The 21,664-nt window shown below is 36.2% G+C and overlaps 1 protein-coding gene across 1 annotated transcript in view; it reads left to right on the forward strand.

Annotated features, from left to right (window-relative positions):
• The first annotated feature begins 7,566 nt into the window (after positions 1 to 7,566).
• The window catches only part of LOC140159092 (3'-5' RNA helicase YTHDC2-like), a 35,852-nt gene continuing 21,754 nt past the window's right edge, over positions 7,567 to 21,664 (forward strand). The window contains exons 1-12 of the mRNA XM_072182436.1: positions 7,567 to 7,694; positions 9,184 to 9,274; positions 12,276 to 12,463; positions 13,930 to 14,135; positions 14,912 to 15,078; positions 15,260 to 15,362; positions 16,103 to 16,259; positions 17,103 to 17,157; positions 17,566 to 17,618; positions 18,167 to 18,321; positions 20,041 to 20,176; positions 21,111 to 21,237. Coding sequence (XP_072038537.1) covers positions 7,577 to 7,694; positions 9,184 to 9,274; positions 12,276 to 12,463; positions 13,930 to 14,135; positions 14,912 to 15,078; positions 15,260 to 15,362; positions 16,103 to 16,259; positions 17,103 to 17,157; positions 17,566 to 17,618; positions 18,167 to 18,321; positions 20,041 to 20,176; positions 21,111 to 21,237 — 1,556 coding nt within the window. The 5' untranslated portion in view covers positions 7,567 to 7,576. The remainder of the gene's footprint in view (positions 7,695 to 9,183; positions 9,275 to 12,275; positions 12,464 to 13,929; positions 14,136 to 14,911; positions 15,079 to 15,259; positions 15,363 to 16,102; positions 16,260 to 17,102; positions 17,158 to 17,565; positions 17,619 to 18,166; positions 18,322 to 20,040; positions 20,177 to 21,110; positions 21,238 to 21,664) is intronic.

The following is a 21,664-nucleotide window of genomic DNA, read 5'->3' on the forward strand; positions in this document are numbered from 1 at the left end:
ATACCTTTGTGGCATTTCGAGATATGCCCATTTAAGACCAAATGGTTAGTCAGTAAGTAAGTAAGTTAGTAAGCAAGTAACATACACTTTTATAGAGTGTACCTTCGGTCCACCAAAAACAATTTCCTCACCCAACTCTGCATAAAGGTACATGTATACACTTAAATTGAAGATAAAAAAATTTGGCAAAAAAAAAAAAAAAATCCACTTGACTTAAACTCCCATGCCCCTCTGAAAATCAGATGGTGCGCACTCCCTTCAATAACCAACAAGCCTCAGCAGACTTGACAGGAATTTGCTGACCACTGTGGCCCAAGACAAGGGTCAGTTATAACTTTCAGCTGGCACACCAGCATTTCAGCTGACCCATAATATCAATGGTCAATCACACACATTGGCTAAATTTGATTAACCCTAACACCGTAACACAGACCATAGTTTTTTGCTATCAGAACACAACAGATTTGAAGTTGATCATGATTGTTAGCTATTGTTAGTGAATTGACATGAAAATAAATAAACTTGGTCTATAGTACAAGTAAGTGACTTATATTGTTGACGAAAACCTTTATTGATCCAAAATCTGAATTCCAAAAACACTAAAAATAAGCAAATTTGAAATAACTTGTATTTTTTACTTTTGGATTGGACCTCTCTGTCATAGAATTGCCTATAACATCCATCATAAAGGTGATGCTAGAGAACAGTCTTGTTTTGCAAATGAAGAAAGTAAGAAGCAAAAACTGATTTTTTTTCCCATCAATTTGAGTTGAGATGTAAGGCAAATATAACATTGTCAAATATAAAAAAAAATATATGTGATAAAAATGGTTTTGATCATTGTTTGGTGGGGTTCAAAGTATTTACTGTGGAATTTTTTAAAAACATGTCAAAATGTTTAAAGCTATTATAGGGCAGATGCTAGTAGCCCTGATTATCAATGGTCAATCACACACATTGGCTAAATTTGATTAACCCTAACACCGTAACACAGACCATAGTTTTTTGCTATCGGAACACAACAGATTTGAAGTTGATCATGATTGTTAGTGAATTGACATGAAAATAAATAAACTTGGTCTACAGTACAAGTGAGTGACTTATATTGTTGACAAAAACCTTTATTGATCCAAAATTTGAATTCCAAAAACACTAAAAATAAGCAAATTTGAAATAACTTGTATTTTTTACTTTTGCATTGGACCTATTTGAATTGCCTATAACATCCATCACAAGGGTGATGCTAGTACTGTCCATTAGGCCCCCAAAAAAATTGTTGTGTTGCCCTCAACCATCCGACCCTAAATCCTGAAAAATCAGGGGTGCAATTTATTTATTTATATTTTTTAATGATGATTTTTACAGATTTGTTCAAAAACTCAATGTTCTTCACTTAAAATTAATATTTTATTAAAAGACTAGTCTTTAATTGATGTCTAACAGGTACCCAGAAGTCAAAATTGACAAATGTCCCCCAATTGAAGAAGCATTATTTAATATTTTAGGGATTTTTTAAAAATGAAGGTTTAAAAAACAAAAAGAAAGAAAAGAAAAAGAAATTCGACCGTCCGACCCAAATTTCCCATTTTCCCACTTGAGGGCAACACAACAATAATTTTTTTTGGCCATATGACCAAAGAGTTAGAGAACAGTCTTGTTTTGCAAATGAAGAAAGTAAGAAGCAAAAACTGATTTCTTTCCCTCAATTTGAGTTGAGATGTAAGGCAAACATAACATTGTCAAATTTATATAAAAAATAAATATATGTGATAAAAATGATTTTGATCATGACAAAATGTTTAAAGCTATTATAGGGCAGATGCTAGTGGCCCTGACTCAAAAAGTTTGAAAATTGGGCTGTTCCATTTAAAATCCACACTTACCTGTGGAAGATATTGGAAATATCTTCAACAGGGGGAGTATGAATTTCAAATGGAATGCACACATTAGACACCTCCATTTGAATTCCATACACCCTCTGAGAAAGATTCAATCTGAATCTTCCACTGAGGGAGGGTGAGTTTCAAACATGTCAAATGGAGCTGCTAATGTGTTCATTCCATTTGAAATTCATACTCCCCCTGTGGAAGATATTTTCAAAATCTTTCACATGGGGAGTGTGGATTTTAAATGGAACAGCCCATTGCATTTATCTGCTTTTGCATCGGAACTTTTCTATGTAAAGAAGTACTGTGAAGAGGTTCCTTAAATTAAAATAATGTAAACTAACATACCTCACTGTAATCAAGTTGACTGCAGACAGGAGTCCGGCTTGAAATGCGCAAAATTGAAGTGGCTTCAAACCGAGGAGATGTACCCAAAGTTTGACTGTTATTGTAGCCTCAGAATGAAGTTGAGTGTGAACTGTCCAAGTGGTTGTTCCTACAATACTGATTTGTTCGCTATTCATAGTTGCATTTATATATACTTTTGAAACATAACAGCAAGGATGTAGACCAGGATCCTGGCCAGGATCTGTCAGATTTTTGGGGAAACCTGGGGTTATTGGTCATTTCATAGTATTCAGGGCCAGGATTGAGTCTAGCTCTAATTGTACTTTTCTCCTTATTCCAAGTCAACCGGACCCAGTGATTTAGACTTGACAACCACCAGGATTGAGTCTAGCTCTAATTGTACTTTTCTCCTTATTCCAAGTCAACGGACCCAGTGATTTAGACTTGACAACCACCTATTGGCCAACCACTTGTGAGTCAGTGGTCAATAGGTCAACAGTAATGACATGCTGAAAACTTGTGTGTGTGTTGCACTGTGCAAGTCTATGGGTCAGATGGTGCACAGCACAGCTCCACTTTCCCATCAAGGTGCAGGATTGTAGCTAGCACAGACTCTCATCTCAGATACATGTAGTGTGCAGGGTAGTATCTTCCAACCGCTATTCGCGAGGCGTTGTGGTTTGTGAACGGGCTGGTTCTATAGTTACCCAAATTATCCTGGCAAATCTCTACTTTAGCATAGATATTTGAAATATCTAAATTCCTTAAAGGGCATTTCTTGCTAAAACCCAGGGGGGGGACTGCACTGGAATATGAAAGTGACATACCTGTGCCTGCCGGAGTACAAATCTAGGGGTCTATTTGGTGGCGATTTTTGCCGAAATAAGGGGGTCATTCAGTGGCGAAATGCTAAAAATTGGGCGACATTGACCATGAAAACTTATTACTTACTGGGCAAAAATTTGCTAAAAATGAGCAATTTTGCAGTTAAATGGCTACAAAAATTTTAATTTGTTAAAAATGTGTGCGAAGCGCGCAACAAATTGTAGATTTTTTGGTGTAAAGCTGATGAAAAAGGGGTCATTGGTGGCATATTTGAAAAAAAAGGGGTCATTGGGTGTAAGCTGATGAAAAAAGGGGGTCATTGGTTGGCAGATTTGAGATTTGCCTCAAAAAAGGGGGTCTATTGACAGGCACATGACACGTACCAGTATATGGGAGTGCCATATAGGGGCTAAAACACACTCTTTCTCCTGGGCCTTTCTCACTTGTTTTTTTGGTCATGTGACATGATCTGGTCCATGGGAGCCAAAGGAGGCATTTTTGAGTTACTGTAATTATTACATTAACATACTGAGGCTATCATTTACTGAAAACACCAAAGGTCTAGCATACTTGGTTCTAAAGTTATGAAGTTTTTTATGTCTATTTTCTTATGTATTTTATTGTTTTTTACTCCATATTTTTACCTTTATCTCAGTTTCAAATTTGCCACCTTTGGCCCCCATTGACCAGATCGTATCAGATATAGAAGTATATATTTCTTGATTAAAATTGCAGATTAATTTGTTTAGCAAGTGGCCTATAGAGCAGTGTAATGCACATAATCATGCATAATTCGCAAACGCAAAATCAGAATCAACTGAAATTTTGGGAATAAGCTTTTTTGTGGATATTTACTGAAAAATGTCTAAAGAGGATGCTAAGATCACAAAATACTCTTTTAAGAGCTATTTAGATATTTCAAATATTTGGATAAAGCATATTTGGATAATTAAGTTAATTAATAGCTGCACAATATTGATATTTTAGATAATTGGATATTTTAGATAACTTGAATATTATCAATTCAAGGCTAAATATATAATGGATTTTTCCCCCGATATTTTGATATTTAGGATAACTAGGATATTTTAGATAACTTGAATATTATCAAGGCTAAATATATAATGGATTTTCCCCCGATATTTTTATATTTAGGATAACTTGGATATTTTAGATAACTTGAATATTATCAAGGCTAAATATATAATGGATTCCCCCCCCCCCCCGATATTTTGATTTTTAAGATAACTTGGATATTTTAGATAATTTGGATATTATATCAATACCCAGGCCCATTTTTTTCCGAAAAGTAGCCCAATTTTTGCCTTGCTGTAGCCAAATAATTTGCCAATAAAATTGTCAATTTGCATGAAATTTGTGACACGATCTGGTCCATGGGGGCCAAAGGTGGCAAATTTGAAACTGAGATAAAGGTCAAAATATGGAGCAAAAAACAATAAAATACATAAGAAAATAGACATCAAAAAACTTCATAACTTTTAAGGGTGTGAGTGAGTCCCGGGAATTCGAGTCCCGCCTGATAATCCTATTATCCGGGCAGGAAATTCCCTGCCCGGGTACCCGAAATTTAAAAAAAAAAAAAAAAAAAAAAAAAAAATTAAATTTTTTTTTTTTCAAAGTTCGGTTTTGTAGTGTCTCTGGACCTAGACCTAAATGCTAGGATCATGATTAAAATAAAAAAAATTTAAAAAATTGAATTTTGCACATTGTTTTGTGTTTTAATATGAAAATTGATACATAGTTTATATGTCATACTCTATTAATGATATCAAAATGCATTGAATTTGAATGCATTTTGATATCATTAATAGAGTATGACATAAAACTATGTATCAATTTTCAGATTAAAAACACAAAACAATGTGCAAAATTCAATTTTTTATTTTTTTTTTTTTTTTTAGGTCAACCATGATCCTAGCATTTAGGTCTAGGTCCAGAGACACTACAAACCTAAAAAAACTTTGAAAAAAAAAAAAAAATTTTTGTTGGTTTTTTTTGGCAATTTCGGGTACCCGGTTTCCCGCCCGAAAAATGCGCCGGTACCCGGGCACAAAATTACCCGAAAATCAGACCCCTAATAACTTTAGAACCAAGTAAGCTAGACCTTTGGTGTTTTCAGTAAATGATAGCCTATTGTATGTATAATGTAATAATTACAGTAACTCAATTTTTATAAATGCCTCCTTTGGCCCCCATGGATCAGATCATGTCACATTTGGCTAAAAATTTTGACTTTTGGTATTTCTTGGAAAATTGGTATATGGATAAGGTATATTGCTGATAGCGATCGATAAGCAAAAGTGATGTATGCTGGGAACGAAAAGGGCTCAAATAAGCCGACAGGGGAGACAAATTTGATAGCTTTTGAGTCCTTTTCGTTCCCAGCATGCATTACATTTGCCTATCGATCACTTTCTGCAATATACATTGTACCTTATGGGTCCACTTGCAAATTTCCACCCAAACCAAACTTGAGTATCCCCCATAAAAACCAGGGTTCTGTAGGGGTAAAATAATGCCAATACTTATTTAGGGTAGGAAATGTCACTTGTTCAGACCACAGATCTGTGTTCAGACCTACCAAATACATGTTTGTGGCGCTATTTGAGACTGTATAGTCACTCACAGTGGTCAATGACCAGTGACCTCCCCCTGGGAAAAACTTTTCCTTGATGTTGCTACTACTAGCCTGTTTTCTCAGAATATGCTGGACATCCTGGTCTGAGCATATAAGGGTACTTCCCCCAGACATTCCCAATTTTAATGTTGTTAGTGCTGCTGTTGTTTTGTATTTTAAATAGTTTTGTGCAGATTATGCACACATTTCTTGTCTCACTCTTTACCTAGGAAAGTTTTTGTATGCAATCAAACTAAAATAAAATAAACTTTGGAATATATTTCTAGTTATATTTTCCACTCCAGTTTGTATTTGAGAAGTTAAGGTAGCTCAAGTGTGATGGAATTTGTTCATAGAATTTCTTAATATTTGATATTTGAGACTGTTTTAGCCCAAAATGAATGCAAATTTTGCTATTTGATGGGACACAAAGCGCTCTAAATTGTTCAATTTAACCCTATTTTGGCCCATAACACCATATTTTTAGGACAAAACGGGAAGATGCACAGAGCAATTATTGCTTTATTTTTTATTTTTAGTTCCATTGCTTACAGAGGTGTGACTCAAATGACAGCCTCATCCTCCACTTTTCTCTATGAAAACTAGGTCTCAACCAATTCTCAGATCGGATATCGTATCAGCCCGATATTTTCAATAGATATCGGTAAAAAAATAATGATTTAAAAAGAAAAGAAAAAAGTTTTTGGTGACTTTGGAGAACCACTGGACCTATTCTGAAGTGTTACGATCATTCACAGCTAACTTGAAAAAAAAAATTGGAAAAAAATTACAGTTTGTTTTTCTTAAATCCATTTCATTCATTTCATTTCATTCATTTCATTTGGCTGCGAAGCAGGCGACTACAAAGTTTCTCCATGTACTACGATTTGAAGCCAAAGTGGTAATGGCATCTGGCAGTAAAAAGTTGTCAAAGTCCCCCAACAGTTTTTGCACATAAGACATGTAGATGTTCTTTGCCTTCCAGGTCTTCTTTTACCATGTAATAATCCTTCAGATCTCACACCACCAAATCAGAGTCCCATAGAGATATGTGCTAAATTTGTGTTAAGAAAACATCATTTTTTCTTCCCAGGAGCGACTCAATTTTAAACGACAGCTATGATGGTTGAAATCAGCCCTTGCCTGATCCCTCTGGCTGGGAAAAAATATAGGTTGACCGTCATTATTTTTTTTACGACTGGCCCTCGAAGTCTACGATGTCCAGGAATTGCCTATTTTACAGGCAAAACCATGCCAGTGTTTCTGTAAAGAAAAGGCTGCTTAAAATCATTAAAAGTTATTCGATCTCTCCAATCTGTGGTACACTTGCAGGAATTAATATTACTAATCATCACCAATCCAAATTTGGCTAAAATTATGCAAATTTCTGCTCATTTTAATGCTTAAAGTTTCTGAGAAGTGAAATTAAGGGTGCACAATCATATAATTCTATTTGGTGGTGTGAAATCTTAATATGCAAACCATTAACTAATGTTTACCTCTTCATCTTTCACATATGTGACACGATCTGGTCCATGGGGGGCCAAAGGAGGCATTTTTGAAAATTGAGTTACTGTAATTATTATATTACACATATAATAGGCTATCATTTACTGAAAACACCAAAGGTCTAGCATACTTGGTTCTATAGTTATGAAGTTTTTTGATGTCTATTTTCTTATGTATTTCATTGTTTTTTACTTCATATTTTTACCTTTATCTCAGTTTCAAATTTGCCGCCTTTGGCCCCCATGGACCAGATCGTGTCACATTTATAAATGCATGAAAAACCAATGCATCTACAGTACACATATTGCATGTCATTTTCTAGATAACTTATACTCGGTGTTTACTTTTGTTGCAGGAAGAGGACAGAATCATGGCCGGTCGTAAGGGCCGTGGAAAGAAGAATGATTATGAAATATGTGTTGGAGAGGATTTCAAGATATCTATCAATGCTGCCATCAAGGAGTTCCGGCATGATGAATCCAAAAGAGGTAAACATGAAATACTTGTGACAAAATTTGTGACTTTCCTATTCCAAGATAAATTGATTTAGGTAGTCATGCATGTATAAAATTGCACTATACTCTGATCAGTTTTTGTAATAGGTGGGGCTCATAACATTACATCAGGGCACAACACCTACGCAAAGTGTACTTTGTGTATTGCGTGACTGATGGCGTGCTTTTGTGAACTTACGCAGTCGACTTTATAGACTCGCGCAGTAACAAAAACAAATAGTTCTCGCCTATTACGAAAAAATTATACATGCATGCATATTGTGGATAGTACAGGTGCATAAACAATCTAGCAATGTTGAATTTACACATACTCGTTAGTTGCAGTTACCATCCACAAGATTTTGGAGATATCTTCCACAAGGGGAAGTTATGAGTTAGAAATGGAATTAGCACATTAAGGGGCTACTACACCCCTTGATAAATTTGTGTCTATTTTTGCATTTTCCCAAAAACTAATAACACAGTGGTTACAAAAGTTATGTATATTATAGGGGCAAGAAATCCAATTATTACACTGGAATTTCAGTGACCTAAGACAAGCGGTTCGTTATTTATGATAAGAAATACCTCATTTCCTATCATATATACTGAACCGCTTGTCTTGAGTCACTGAAATTTCAGCGTAGTAATTGGATTCCTTGCCCCAATAATATACATAACTTTTGTTACCAGTGTGTTATTATTTTGTGAGAAAAATGCGAAAATAGTCACAAATTTACCACAGGGGTGTAGTACCCCCTTAACTAACTCAAATTGAAACTCGCCCTCCCTCTGTGAAAGATTAAGGTTGAATCATTCTCAGAGGGTGTATAAAATTTAAATTGAGCTGCTGAATGTGTTCATTCCATTTGAAATTCATACTTCCCCTGTGGAAGATATTTCCAAAATCTTCCACAGGGGAGTGTGAATTTTAAATGGAATAGCCCATTCTGTAACTGTGAGAGATCTTATATATGCATACAGCCATTAGAGTAAACTGCTACCAATCGTCATCACCATGAGCTATTCCAGCTTAAATCCATCACCCCTGTGGAAGACATGACATTTCACACAGGAGTGTGTATATTTCAAATGGAATTGCCCATTCAGGTAATGCTATTTGAAAGTCACACTCTTTGATCGGAAGATAAGTTCTTTGAATGTCTTCCACAGGGGTGTGTTGAGTTTATCTGGAATAGCCTAATGCCAGGTTAAGGTCTTTTTCTCGAGTCATGAATGAAGCAAAAATTATGGTATGTGACTATGTGTAGCTGAGACCATAGGTATTATGGTCTCAGATGTGTAGCGTATTCCTTTTGACTTACATTGTACATGTGGCATTATCAAGTATTTGGAACCTGACTTCACATTATCTTGGAAAAACTGTTTCCAAATTAGGTTCTTGATAACATCAAATAGAAACACTAGTAAACACTGCAATTTGACTGGGTTTTTGTTGTTGCAATATTTTGTTTCTTTGCAGAGATTGAATTCCCTCCCTCATTCACATCAACACAGAGGGCGTTCGTCCATCGTCTGGCACAGTCAATGGGACTCAACTCAAAGAGCAAAGGGTGAGTTTGGCTGTCATTTTGAAAATCATAGTTTTATTGATGAAAAATGGCACAATTTAGTCATGATTGCATCAAATCAGCAGTCACAAGTATGAAGATCCGACAAACTCTGGTAGCCAATGCCTGAGACATACCTGCCAACCTTTCCGCTTTTGGCGGAACTGTTACACTTTTTAAACCTCAAAGTCGGTAAAAAGCGGAACGTTACGCTTTTCCCGATTTTACTACGAAAAAAGAAATATTAATGATGATTCTTTCTGGACACATATATTTCCAATTTTAAAATGAAAATTCCTTAGAACCCTGACTGGATGACTAGGCTAGATAATGGTACTTTATTTCACATGCATGTGGTCACCTTTTCATGCCCAAAAGACTCCCAAAATTGATGCATTTTGGTCGATTATCGGACCTGCATGTTATCGGGTTTTGCGTTCAAAAACTCATCTCTGTTTCCTCAATGAATATTACCTTAGTAAGAAGTATGTAATGTGTATTAATGAACGATGACGTTTGAGATGATGCTGGACTGATGTCGTGTAGGCCTATATATGCATACTCTAATATCAAGTCATGTTTAAGTCTAAATTAAATTGAAGCAAACTTGGGTCAAAGGTTTGATATGAACCTTTTAGCTGTATCCTTTGGCTTTGTGTGGCCGTCAGTCGGGGTGGACTTGGGGTGGTGGTGGGGGAGGTTGGGTGGGGGTGGGTAAGTGTGTGTATGTATTTCCCTTGGGATAGGCCTACTATTTTAGTCCCAATTTGTAGTGACATCACTCTGTATGTTTAACATACTGAATTATACAAATTACTTTTATCATACAATGTATTCTTCATGCACATTAGTACCCCCATGTGGGCCCCCTCCCACATACCCGAAGGTGTGGGGGGGGGGTCAAAAATTTGATTAATCATTGTTTTTATATTGCGCATTATATATATCAATTTCAGTCATGTAGGCCATGTTATTAGGCAAAAAAAAACTTGAAGAATGTCTCTCATGTACAAAAGTATAGGAAACTGAAAACTTTATTTGTTTTCTGGAAGAAGGAAGCACTTTTTATTAAAAGTGTAAAACAAGCCAGGAGCTTTGAAATACACATTAGTACCCCCCTCCCCATGTGGGCCCCCTCCCACATACCCGAAGGAGGGGGGTGGGGGAAAAAATTTAACGAATCATCGTTTTCATATTGCGCATTATATATATATCAATTTCGGTCATGTAGGCCATGTTATACAGGCAAAAAAAAAAAAGCGATAACCGCACCATAGCTGAACCATGTGGCTTCGGCAGTATATTGTGGTAGGCCTATACCACTGTCATCATTGCATTTAAATTTCAGCTCAATTGAAGCATTTTGAAAACTTGACATTTGACCCCTTTATTGCCCTTAATGACCTTAAATGAATTTTAAAATATTTTAAACATGTTTAGAATGTCATAAGGATCATTATGTTTAAATTTCAGCTCAATCGGAGCATTTTGGAAAACTTGACCTTTGACCCCTTTATGACCCCTTAATGACCTTAAATGAATCTTAAAATGTTTTTAAAATGTTTGAATGTCATAAGGATCATTGCATATAAATTTCAGCTCGATTGGAGCATTTTGAAAAACTTGACCTTTGACCCCTTTATGACCCCTTAATGACCTTAAATGAATTTTAAAATATTTTTTAAATGTTTACAATGTCATAAGGATCATTGCATTTAAATTTCAGCTCAATTGGAGCATTTTGAAAACCTTGACCTTTGACCCCTTTATGACCCCTTAATGAAATGAAATAAATGTTTAAATGTTTTAAACATGCTTAGAATGTCATAAGGATCATTGCATTTAAATTTGAGCTCAATCGGAGCATTTTCGGTTAAAATGACCTTTTTTGACCCCTGTGACCCCAGGATGACCTCTGACGTTTGGAAATATTTTTATTATATTCTTTATGTTTTCCTCTTTCATATGACACCACTCATGGGGTCATACCTTCGTGGCATTTAGAGATATGTCCATTTCAGACCAAATGGTTAGTCAGTTAGTAAGCTAGTAAGTAAGTAAGCTAGTAAGTAAGTAAGCTAGTAAGCTAGTAAGTAAGTAAGCTAGTAACATTCACTCATATAGGCTGATACCATTTCATGGTTCAGCAAAAATGTCTCTCATGTACAATAGTATAGGAAACTGAAAATTTAAAACCCCTTTTTTAGGATGAAGGAAGCATTTTTTCAAAAAGTCTAAAACAGGTCAAAATGGTGTAAAACCCTCTGGCTTGGGGGCTTATCCACTCGACCCCCACCATGGCTTTGCCCCTGAACCCCCGCTGGTATATGCTCGGTCGCACAAGTGCTCCCTCGCAATATGTGTTCCACTTTTGGGGTTTCTGGGGTTGGCAGGTATGCTGAGAGCTATGCAAAGATACAGCCAGAGATTGTTTCAGGATTACATGCTGCTACTGATGTTGTTCCTGAGTTGAATCAAGTGTTAACTCTCTCCACATGGGTGTCCACTGCAGATAAGTTCAAAGTTTCAATTTTTTTTAGTTCCAAAATTTCAGAATTGTAAATTTTCATAACCATATTTGGAATCAGCATTAAAAATTCACTAAAATGAGTACATACTACAAACATGTCTAGTATTGGTTCAGTGGTTCTTAAGATAGCTCTTGATATTTTAAGAAAATATCTAAAAACTGGGACTTTTATTTTGAAGTCTATGACTAGCGCGCAGAGCATTAAAGCCAGTATTATAATTGCTCCGGTATACTCTGCTGATCATGACTGCAGGATATAAATGCACAATACGTCCATGCGAAACAAGAACAATGTATTTGTAACAAAATATTTTGGGGTTTCTTTTTTTGCTAATTTTTTTTCTACATCCTCAATTCCTTTCTGGGAGCAACTGTTCTGTGCTCCCAGGAATTTTGAGGCCTGTGATAAGTGCTAAAATATGCCCAACTTACCCAAAATTATACCTTTGTTGTTCATCTTTTGTAACCATATAGAAAAGGTATCAATCGCTACCTGACACTGTCCAAGAAAGCCACCACCATGCTTGGTAGCATGGCTACTTTTACCATGACACCGGCATCGTGCAGTGAATCGTACACTATGTTGCAGCGTTTTCCTTTGAATGTGAAGGAGAGACAGGAGTTACAACCTCGTCAAGAAAGAAGACGCTATACAGGACCTGGTAAGTTGACAATGCATCTGTCATGAGTCATTGAGTGAGTAATTTGATAAATAAATGCAAGAAGACAATGGATTAATTTATTTATTTATAACATTTGGCCGAAGCCAGGCTAATCCCAATAGTGCTCAGAGGCTACTAAATTTAAGGGACGCCATCCGGATATGATGGGACAGGGATATGGGAAGAGGTCCGATTTTAGATGCAGGAGGAAAACCGGAGCACCCGAAGAAAAACCTGCGAGGACGAGCATGGATCGGCAACCAAACTCACATGTGGCGCCAGAGAATTGAACCCGGGCCACAGTGGTGAGAAGCGAGTGAGAAGACCACTACACTAACCCGCCCTCCCAAAGTATTAACAGTGGGTGGTCCAATTATTGTACCCATTGATTTTTTCTTCCTTTTTTTGCCCATCACCAAACACTCTGATTCTAAGTTTAGAGTTAAATTGGTCCAGTGTGTTCATACAGCTTAAATAAAACATATTTTAGATCTAAAATTTCACTGGGGGTTATGAGAATATGAGGTTTCACCTGGTATCAAAATTTGCATTTTGATGTGGTTAAGGGCTGGGGTATGAACGTTTGGACAGTATTTATTTTGGGACATTAGAGCACATCAGACATATCGAATTGCATTCTGAATACTGAAGAATGTCATTCTGATATCAAATAATTTTGGTTTTTGAAATTCGCAATTTAATACACATTTTATGGCAAATCATTAAAATTGATATTTTTGATATTTAACAGTACTCAAAGTAAACTTTATAAATCTGATGATTTATACTTAACGTGTATGTAGGTGGGATGAAATGCCAAGATCCCTTAAAAGTGGGTGTGTGTATGTGGGGGGGGGGGGCATACACCTAAAAATAATACAATATTGTACATATATTTTGATCCTAATCCATACCATATCAATGTAATATTCCTAATTCTAATCCAATCAGGATGTCAGCTTTTAGGAAATCTTTCACAGGTGTAAGTACGTGGAAGGTTGTATCACACATAAACGTAAATCATCTTCAATGTTGATGCCTGTATGTGGGTTACTGACCAAATTAACCTCATATCTGGCCATTTTAGCCCAAAAAGTGCCCATTTTTGCACTCTTCATGCAAATTTGTTATGTTTTTGCACCATATTTCAAATTTTTGGCAATTTTTGTTGCACGCTTCGTGCGCATTCGTACCATTAACTTACTCTATTGCCAAAAGGTGCTGGATTCACTATGCTTCAAGAAATTATTCCAACCCCATGCCCCCCAATGTCAAAAAGAAATCTACACCACTGGTATCACAATTATTGGGCAAAACTTTAGAACATCTGCTGCCACCTCATTAGATTATGGTCAGGGTTAGGTTTTAGAGTTTGGTTTTAGGATTAGGATTAAGGTTAGGATTAATATATTAGGTTTGTGGTTGGGATGGTGACCACTATTGTTTGATGTATTGTTTTATTACAGGGAGTCAACCAAGAGAGATACCAAAGACAACAGGACGTCTGAACAATGGGTTACCCCAAGTACCCAACAAGCGATCTCCCTCCGATCTGGAAACCTTCAGGGCAACACTACCAGTGTATGATATGCAGAGAGATATACTAACAGCAATAGGTGGAAACAGAGTCCTGCTTATATGCGGTGAAACAGGCTCAGGGAAGACTACACAGGTATAATAGGAAGTTTATGATGTATGTTTTTGAGGCAAGGATGTGGTTGTCATTTTGAAGTTATGTTTATCTCAATTTGTTAGGACTTCATTGTGAAAGCATGGCTTAGAAATAAATTTGAGCCTGATATATATTGGAAATTGTCAAAGACTTTGCTTCTCCAGAGTTATATAATCAAGCAATCCAAACAAACAGACCAAGTATTTTTTGAAATAAGGCTAAAAAAATGTTTGGTTGCCCCTGCACCCGACCAAAATAAATTAGAAATCTTGCGTCAGGTTTTTTATTTATTTTTTTTCATTCACTTTTTTTTTAAAGAAACCTGAAATTTAGGTAGTATCAAGGACATTTTATATTTGTTATTTAAAACTGCAATAATAATGCTCAATATATTTAGTTATGCTGTAAGATGTTTTTTGTCAAATGGATGATGATAAAAGGATCAACCTACCAACCCTCGCAAATTTTTGTCTTGGAAGGGCAACCAAACAATTTTTTTAGGGCATGGTCAATTGTTTATGCCCAAGGCAGAGACCCTGTTCACACATACCAGAACTTTTTCATCAAAATAGATGTATCATTCTTTCCAGGACCAGTTTTGGACCAATCACAGGCATTGTTAGATAACATGTATGTGTGAACATACATCCTGATATGATTGATTAATTGATTGTTTGAGGAATTTAGGAAGTATGCTTTTGTTGTTCTTGTTGATAACATTTGCATTTATTTTCAGTTTTAATATTTCTATAAATAAATTTTCTTCTTTTCATTAGGTTCCACAATTCATACTTGACGAGGCTCACCAGTTGAGCAGGCCATGTCGTATCATCTGCACCCAACCACGAAGACTGTCTGCATTATCAGTAGCAGAGAGAGTGGCAGCTGAAAGAGGAGAAAGTATCGGACAGACAGTAGGCTATCAGATCAGGCTAGAAAGCAGGCAAGTTGCAATCTAGGATATTGATTGATTTAAAAGTTTTCATAGTAGAATTCCAAGATAAAATTGTTTTACATACAGTTTCGGCAATCCTATCTGTTGCCTTTCTCAATGATGTATGCCAATTGATCCTTTGTTAGATGGAATGACGAATGATGTATAAATATGCATATTTTGTTTCCAGGGTTTCACCCAAGACTTTGCTAACTTTCTGCACCAATGGAGTTCTTTTGCGTACCTTGATGTCTGGGGAGCATGCTCTCTCCACCATAACTCATGTCATTGTGGTAAGTTATAATCAATTTCTTAATTAAGGTGGGTGCCCTGATTAAAGCCTTAATGTACGATTCCTTCAAATTTTAAATTTGTTATTATATACTCAAAATGCTGAAATAATGCTAGTAATAATTATCGGGAAGGGTTACTGTCCATTTTGAGCTGAAATAACAAGGTAAAGTGAAAGAAACCCTGCTGGTTATTTTGGCCATGATGTCATAATTCTTTGCTCTTTGCTCTGTTGACCTACAAACACAACAAATTTTGCTGATTTCATTCAGGTGCACAAGTATGCAAAAAAAATCAGGTTTGAAAAAAATTAACCATTGCAAAATGTTTTCTAGGAAGATGCTGGTCTACAATGATGGTGGGTGAGGGCACAAGGCTATCATCCTGGTCACGCTTTTGGGCTAGCTTCAGGTTCATATGCTGTAATGAAGAAAGAGCAAATTATTTGGAATTCATACACTCCTAGATAGTGAGACCCAATCAGAGCAAGCGTTATGGGATTTTTTAGTCATGTATGAGATAGGTTAATAAATGCGTATCACTTGTTGCTCGAGAAATTGTGCAAAATAATGCACTTGTACTGAGATGTGTGCGTTATTTTGTACAATTTCACTCCCAACAATTTCACTCCCAACAAGTGATATGCGTTTATTAACCTATAATTAAGGCAGGTTCCTTAATCACAGCAACATGTTCTGAGTTTCTTTTCCACATAATATTGATATATTTCTTTTCTCCTTAGGATGAGATCCATGAAAGGGATAGGTTCAGTGACTTCCTTGTCATCCAGCTGAGGGATATTCTAAGTCGCCACAAACATCTCAAAGTAATTCTGATGAGCGCAGCACTTGACACCGAACTCTTTGTACGATATTTCAACAGCTGCCCTGTAGTGTCTGGTAAGTTAAAGGTGTTGATTTGTGCATTTTTACCTAAAGTTTATGCAAGTCTTTAAGGGATCTGGAATGAGCATTTCGACAGTATTTTTTGTGGGACATGAGAACACATCAGACATATCGAATTGCATTCTGAATACGAAGAATGTCTTTCTGATATCAAATAATTTTCATTTTTTGAAATTCACGATGTAATACAAATTTTATGACAAATTATTAAAATTTGATATTTTTCACATTTTTGATATATAACAGTCCTTGAAGTAAATTTTATAAATCTAATGATATATTTTAAAGTGTATGTAGCTGGGAGGAAAAGCCGACAATCAATTGAAAATTTTGACCTTTCATATTGAAGATATGGATTTTTTTCCCCAAAAGACCTATTTTTTTGTGTGTGTTTTGGGGAAAAATCCATATCTTCAATACGAAAGGTCAACATTTTCAATTGATCGTCACTTTTCATCCCACCTACATACACTCCTACTTCGAGTACTGTTAAATATCAAAAATATCAATTTTGAATCATTTGCCATAAAATGTGTATTACATTGCGAATTTCAAAAAATCAAAATTATTTGATATCATCAGGACATTCTTCGTATTCAGAATGCAATTCGATATGTCTGATGTGCTCTAATGTCCCACAATAAATACTATCCAAACGTTCATACCTCATCCCTTAAATGAACATAAAAACAGATGATATTGATTTTACAGAAGGGCAAAATAAGATCAACTTTATTTTACATTCCTTGTCATAAAAACAACAACATGAGAATAATAACAATAAAAAAGCTTTTTGTTAGTTGGGAATGTACATAAGTTTTACTGCTGTCTTTTTAGTTCCAGGAAAGCTTTTTGATGTAGAGGAGCTATTCCTTGAAGATGCCTTAAAATGGTAAGTCACATTTTGTATAATTCCAAAAAAAATTATACAATTAACCCCAACACAATTTGACCTGACGACAAAACTGTACATCACAAAGTGACTGCAAGCGCAAGCATCCCAAGTGATGCTATTGCGCATTTATCCAGGCCTTGATATACACTCATGGCTATCAATTGTTCTTAACGAGGCCAACAATTATTCCTTCTTTCCCTTCCCTTTGCTGAAAATTCTTCCAATTCTGCAATTTGAATAGTCCAAATTGTTTAATATTATTGTCTCCTTGTATTTCATGTCCTTCCTACTTAACCTTTTCTGTGATTTGTTGATCTGAGTGTCACTCTGGTTATGTATAAATTGTATATCAAGCAAACATGTCATTAAATTGTATCTCTATTTTTTCTTTTTGTCTCCTTTAAGCACCGGCTATACAAACAAAAAGATGGTTGAGTACAAGAAAGAGAAGGTCAAAGGTGAGATTGAACAGTATCCTAAATTGCTGGCCTGTTTGTGGCTCAAATGTGTACCATGTTGGCAATAGTCAGGGCCAATCTGTTGTGTCCTTGGGCAAGACACTTTTATCTCACTTGTCCCACTCTACCCAGGTGTAAAATGGGGAGCTGTTCTAATCTGCTACTGAAAAATCCTACATGGCGTTACTCAACTTGAGACGAGACAGACTATAAATAGTAGCAGTGGAATAAATATAAAGCGATTTGATATTCGTTTAATTTCCAGTCTCATGTGCTATTATGAATGTCTATATTTATATTTAAAAATCAAGATGCTAATGAGCAGGCGTGTTGCAAGCGGGCGTCCCATTTTTGTGCAATTTTTGCACTGTTTTGAACTTTTTTGCAGTGTTGCGTAACTTTGTGCGCCCTACTGTTTGTCACCTTACTACGTGCCTGCTAAATGAGATATTAGGATCTATTAAAATCTCATCAATAATGGTGTACGTTGGGAGATGATGTTGTCAATTACGTCACCCATTACATTATTTCTTTTCTGTTCATTGCAGTTGTACAACAACAAGTTCAACTTGACCAGTGGCTACAGAATGAGACCAAGGAGTTAGATGGAGCCAAAGCATCAACAGAATCAAATGCACTTGACCAACTGAGCCATGCAGCTGCTAACATGAGTATGGGGGCCAGTGCTCAACCAGTTTTAGACGTAAGTGATTGTAATATGTAGCATTCTATGTCAGAGTATGCCTGACCACGCGTCCCTGATTTGGTAAAATGATCTAATTTGAAAATCGCTGTTTCGAGAAAAAGAGCTTTTAAGTTTGAATACTTGACGTTTTTCTTTTGGAATAAAATAAATTACTAAACACATCTAATATCTTAGAAAATATAAAAATCTTTTTATTTGGTTGAGTAATTTTGAAATGACAAACCATTTTTAAGAAGTTAGATTGTTTTACATTGTTTTACCTCGTAACAAAAACAAACATAGCGAGACTCATTAATTTGGTAAAATGATCTATCTTGAGATAGGTTGTTTTGCCGTGTTATCATCAATGCGTTAGGGTTTATCTGACACTCTCTAGAGGGTCTTGGCTAATGTGGTAAAATGATCTAATGATTAACCACATTAAATACACGAAAAGTGACAAAAAAGTGTCAAGATAGGATTTGCTATCTTCAAAATGAAGCACGGTGGTTATTTGAGGATGTCACCAATGGAAAGAGCGCCCTCACATTACCCAAGATATGGATTTATCTCAAAATATCCAAATTTCAAGTTAGATCGTTTTACCAAACCAGGGCCGTACTCTGCTTCAAAAGGATGACAGCTTCAAATTTACGGAATATCATTTGCAAGGAATATGCAATGCAGCTGCACACATGTTGTGTCAAATAGTCGGCAACAGTATGAAACTTTTCCATTTGGCAAATGTTTTTTACAACTTGGTGATGGAACCATAAAGTAAAGAAAAACAGACTAACCACAATGAGCCAAAGTACTAGCATCACCCAATAATAAGAGCCGATCATTCGAAACTGCTACGCACATACCACATATGTGTACGGTCTTTCATGTAAGCGCGAAGATATGCAATGCTCCATCACATATACGCGAAGGCACGCAACGCTGGCGTGATTATTCGATATGCACGATTGAACGAACAGCCCTCATGAATAAGTGAGAATTCACAGCATACAAAGCACAGGAAATTTTGACTGTTGGTGAGCAGTCTATATCTCTTCAAATTTAGTGTATGGACGGAGCAATGATTCCAATACAATTTCATTTGAAAACTAACCTGACATTGTACCTTTGTGAAATTTTGAACTCCCTGGCTTTTGCCAAGGTGGGGGGGATTTGTATGTGTAAGTCTGTTCAATTTTGTTTAGATTATCTTGTTCTCCTATCTCGTCAATGCTGATTTTCTCTTTATGATATCCTGCAATATAAGAGCTTTTCAGTAAATCCGTAAAGCCTTTGGTATAAAGCCTTTGAAATAATGATGTGCACACATCAGCACAACTTATTTAGGTTTAATTGTGATGGGATCAAGCTAAATGAGTCTGATGTAGATCAAAATCAAAATTCAGTTTTCATTTTCATTACATATGCCACTGAAAACCCTGTCATAGTTAGCCTTACGGTTCTAGAGATATGACCATTTTAGTGTTGCTCAGCACAATACAATACAAAGGAAGTTGCATGCTATTATTGGCAATATCTCAAAAGCAATACTGTAAAAACTTGATAGTAAGCACATATGCTAACTATCGAGCTTTTACGGTATTCCCGACATCCACTTATTTTGGTTCATCACATCACAAATTGCAAAGGCTTTAGGGATTTTCTGAAATTGGCAATTCCCTCCTCAACCCAAACAATGCACAAGAATTACCTTTTGTAATTTAATTTTTCGGACAGAACTCAATTGATGTGAGAGACATGCCAGATTGGTTACAGAAAGACATGGATAGTACTCTGACTAATTGTTGGCTGACGGGATCAGATGAAGCATTCGCACAACTCATGGTCTTGGTCTTAAATGAGAATGTCAGTGGTAAGTTCTCATGAAATAACCTTTGTTATATTGTTTTTTTGCTATTTTTATGACATAATTGTCACTAAAAATGTCGGGAAAACTAGTGCAATATTAGAGCAACCACCTTCAAGGAAAATGAATGTGTCCTATGCGACATGCATATGTTTGAAATCCAAAATTGGGCTAATACAGTTAAAGTTCACACTCCACTTGTGGAAGTTTTTTGAAATATCTTCCACCAGGGAGTCAGAATTTCAAATGCAATTAGACTAGTACATTAACTAACTCTATTTGGACCCCACCCTCCATCTGTGGAAGATTCAGGTTGAACCTTTATCGGAGGGTGTATGAAATTCAAACAGCTGCCTAATTCCATTTGAAATTGATACTCCCCCGTGGAAGATATATATTTCTCTTCTATGTGGGTAGTGATTGTAAATGGAATAGCCCATTTTATTCCCTTTTGATATGAGAGTCAAAAATGTGTATTTGAAAGTCTTATAGAATGCTGTGTGAATAGTAAATTGGTTAATTCACATAGATAGGGAGTGGGGTCAGGATCATTAAACCATGGGGGAAGTAGCATGTGATGAAATTGGACCATCTTCTTATTAACCCTAACTACACTATGTGCTACAAAATACTACAGCTGAAAGCCACTACGCATGCATGCATCCCACATGGTATGATGACGGTCAAGCAATCACCTAAGTCATATATACGCACAGTTTCATTGGCTGGGCCAGCGAATGCGAGGGGTCTCAGGTTCGAATCCCACCCCAAACAAAAACTTCTTTGTTTATCTTCTCTCTTTATTCCTTCCTTCCCTTCCATTTGCCAAAGAGCACTTGGAGAGTGAGGGTGAAGTTTGTAATTGTCTAGTACCTATTATTGTGACAGCTGTTGAGATTTGTCATGGATGTACTTTCAAATTTTTGTCCTTATTTTGTAGTTGACTATGCACATTCTGATACTAGTGCAACGCCACTGACCATAGCTGCTGGACGAGGCAAAGTTGAGGTGATGGAGAGGTTACTTAGTCTAGGAGCCAATGTCAATGCAAGAATGTCTAATGATATGTGAGTATACATTCACCTCCCATTCAATTTGTAACATATGTGGGTGACAATGGTGGCCAAATAAGGCAAAGATGAGATTATAGAGAGTCTACTCACTGTCCTTTTGGCAAACCCCATAGGGGACGTGGTCCTGTGATGATGAGTTGGTCAAAGATGTTATGTAACTTGTAGGCCCCCTCGTCTTTATTGAGGGCAGTGGTATGGGTTGCCAGTCTGAAGAAGTTGATATTATCATCAAACGTCACAGAAAAACATGAGTAAATATACCATCTTTCACTACTGGATTAGATAAAGAACTTTGAAAACCATTTTTACAATAATCCAGATGAACTTGTTCAAAACTTTAAAAAAAATTATTTGATTGGCCAACCCTGAATATGTATTTATTTTGATAGAGGAAAAGGAAAAAAGGCCATTTAAATTTGAT

This window comes from Amphiura filiformis, chromosome 8 (genome assembly GCF_039555335.1).
Source record: "Amphiura filiformis chromosome 8, Afil_fr2py, whole genome shotgun sequence".
NCBI classification, from domain to species: domain Eukaryota; kingdom Metazoa; phylum Echinodermata; class Ophiuroidea; order Amphilepidida; family Amphiuridae; genus Amphiura; species Amphiura filiformis.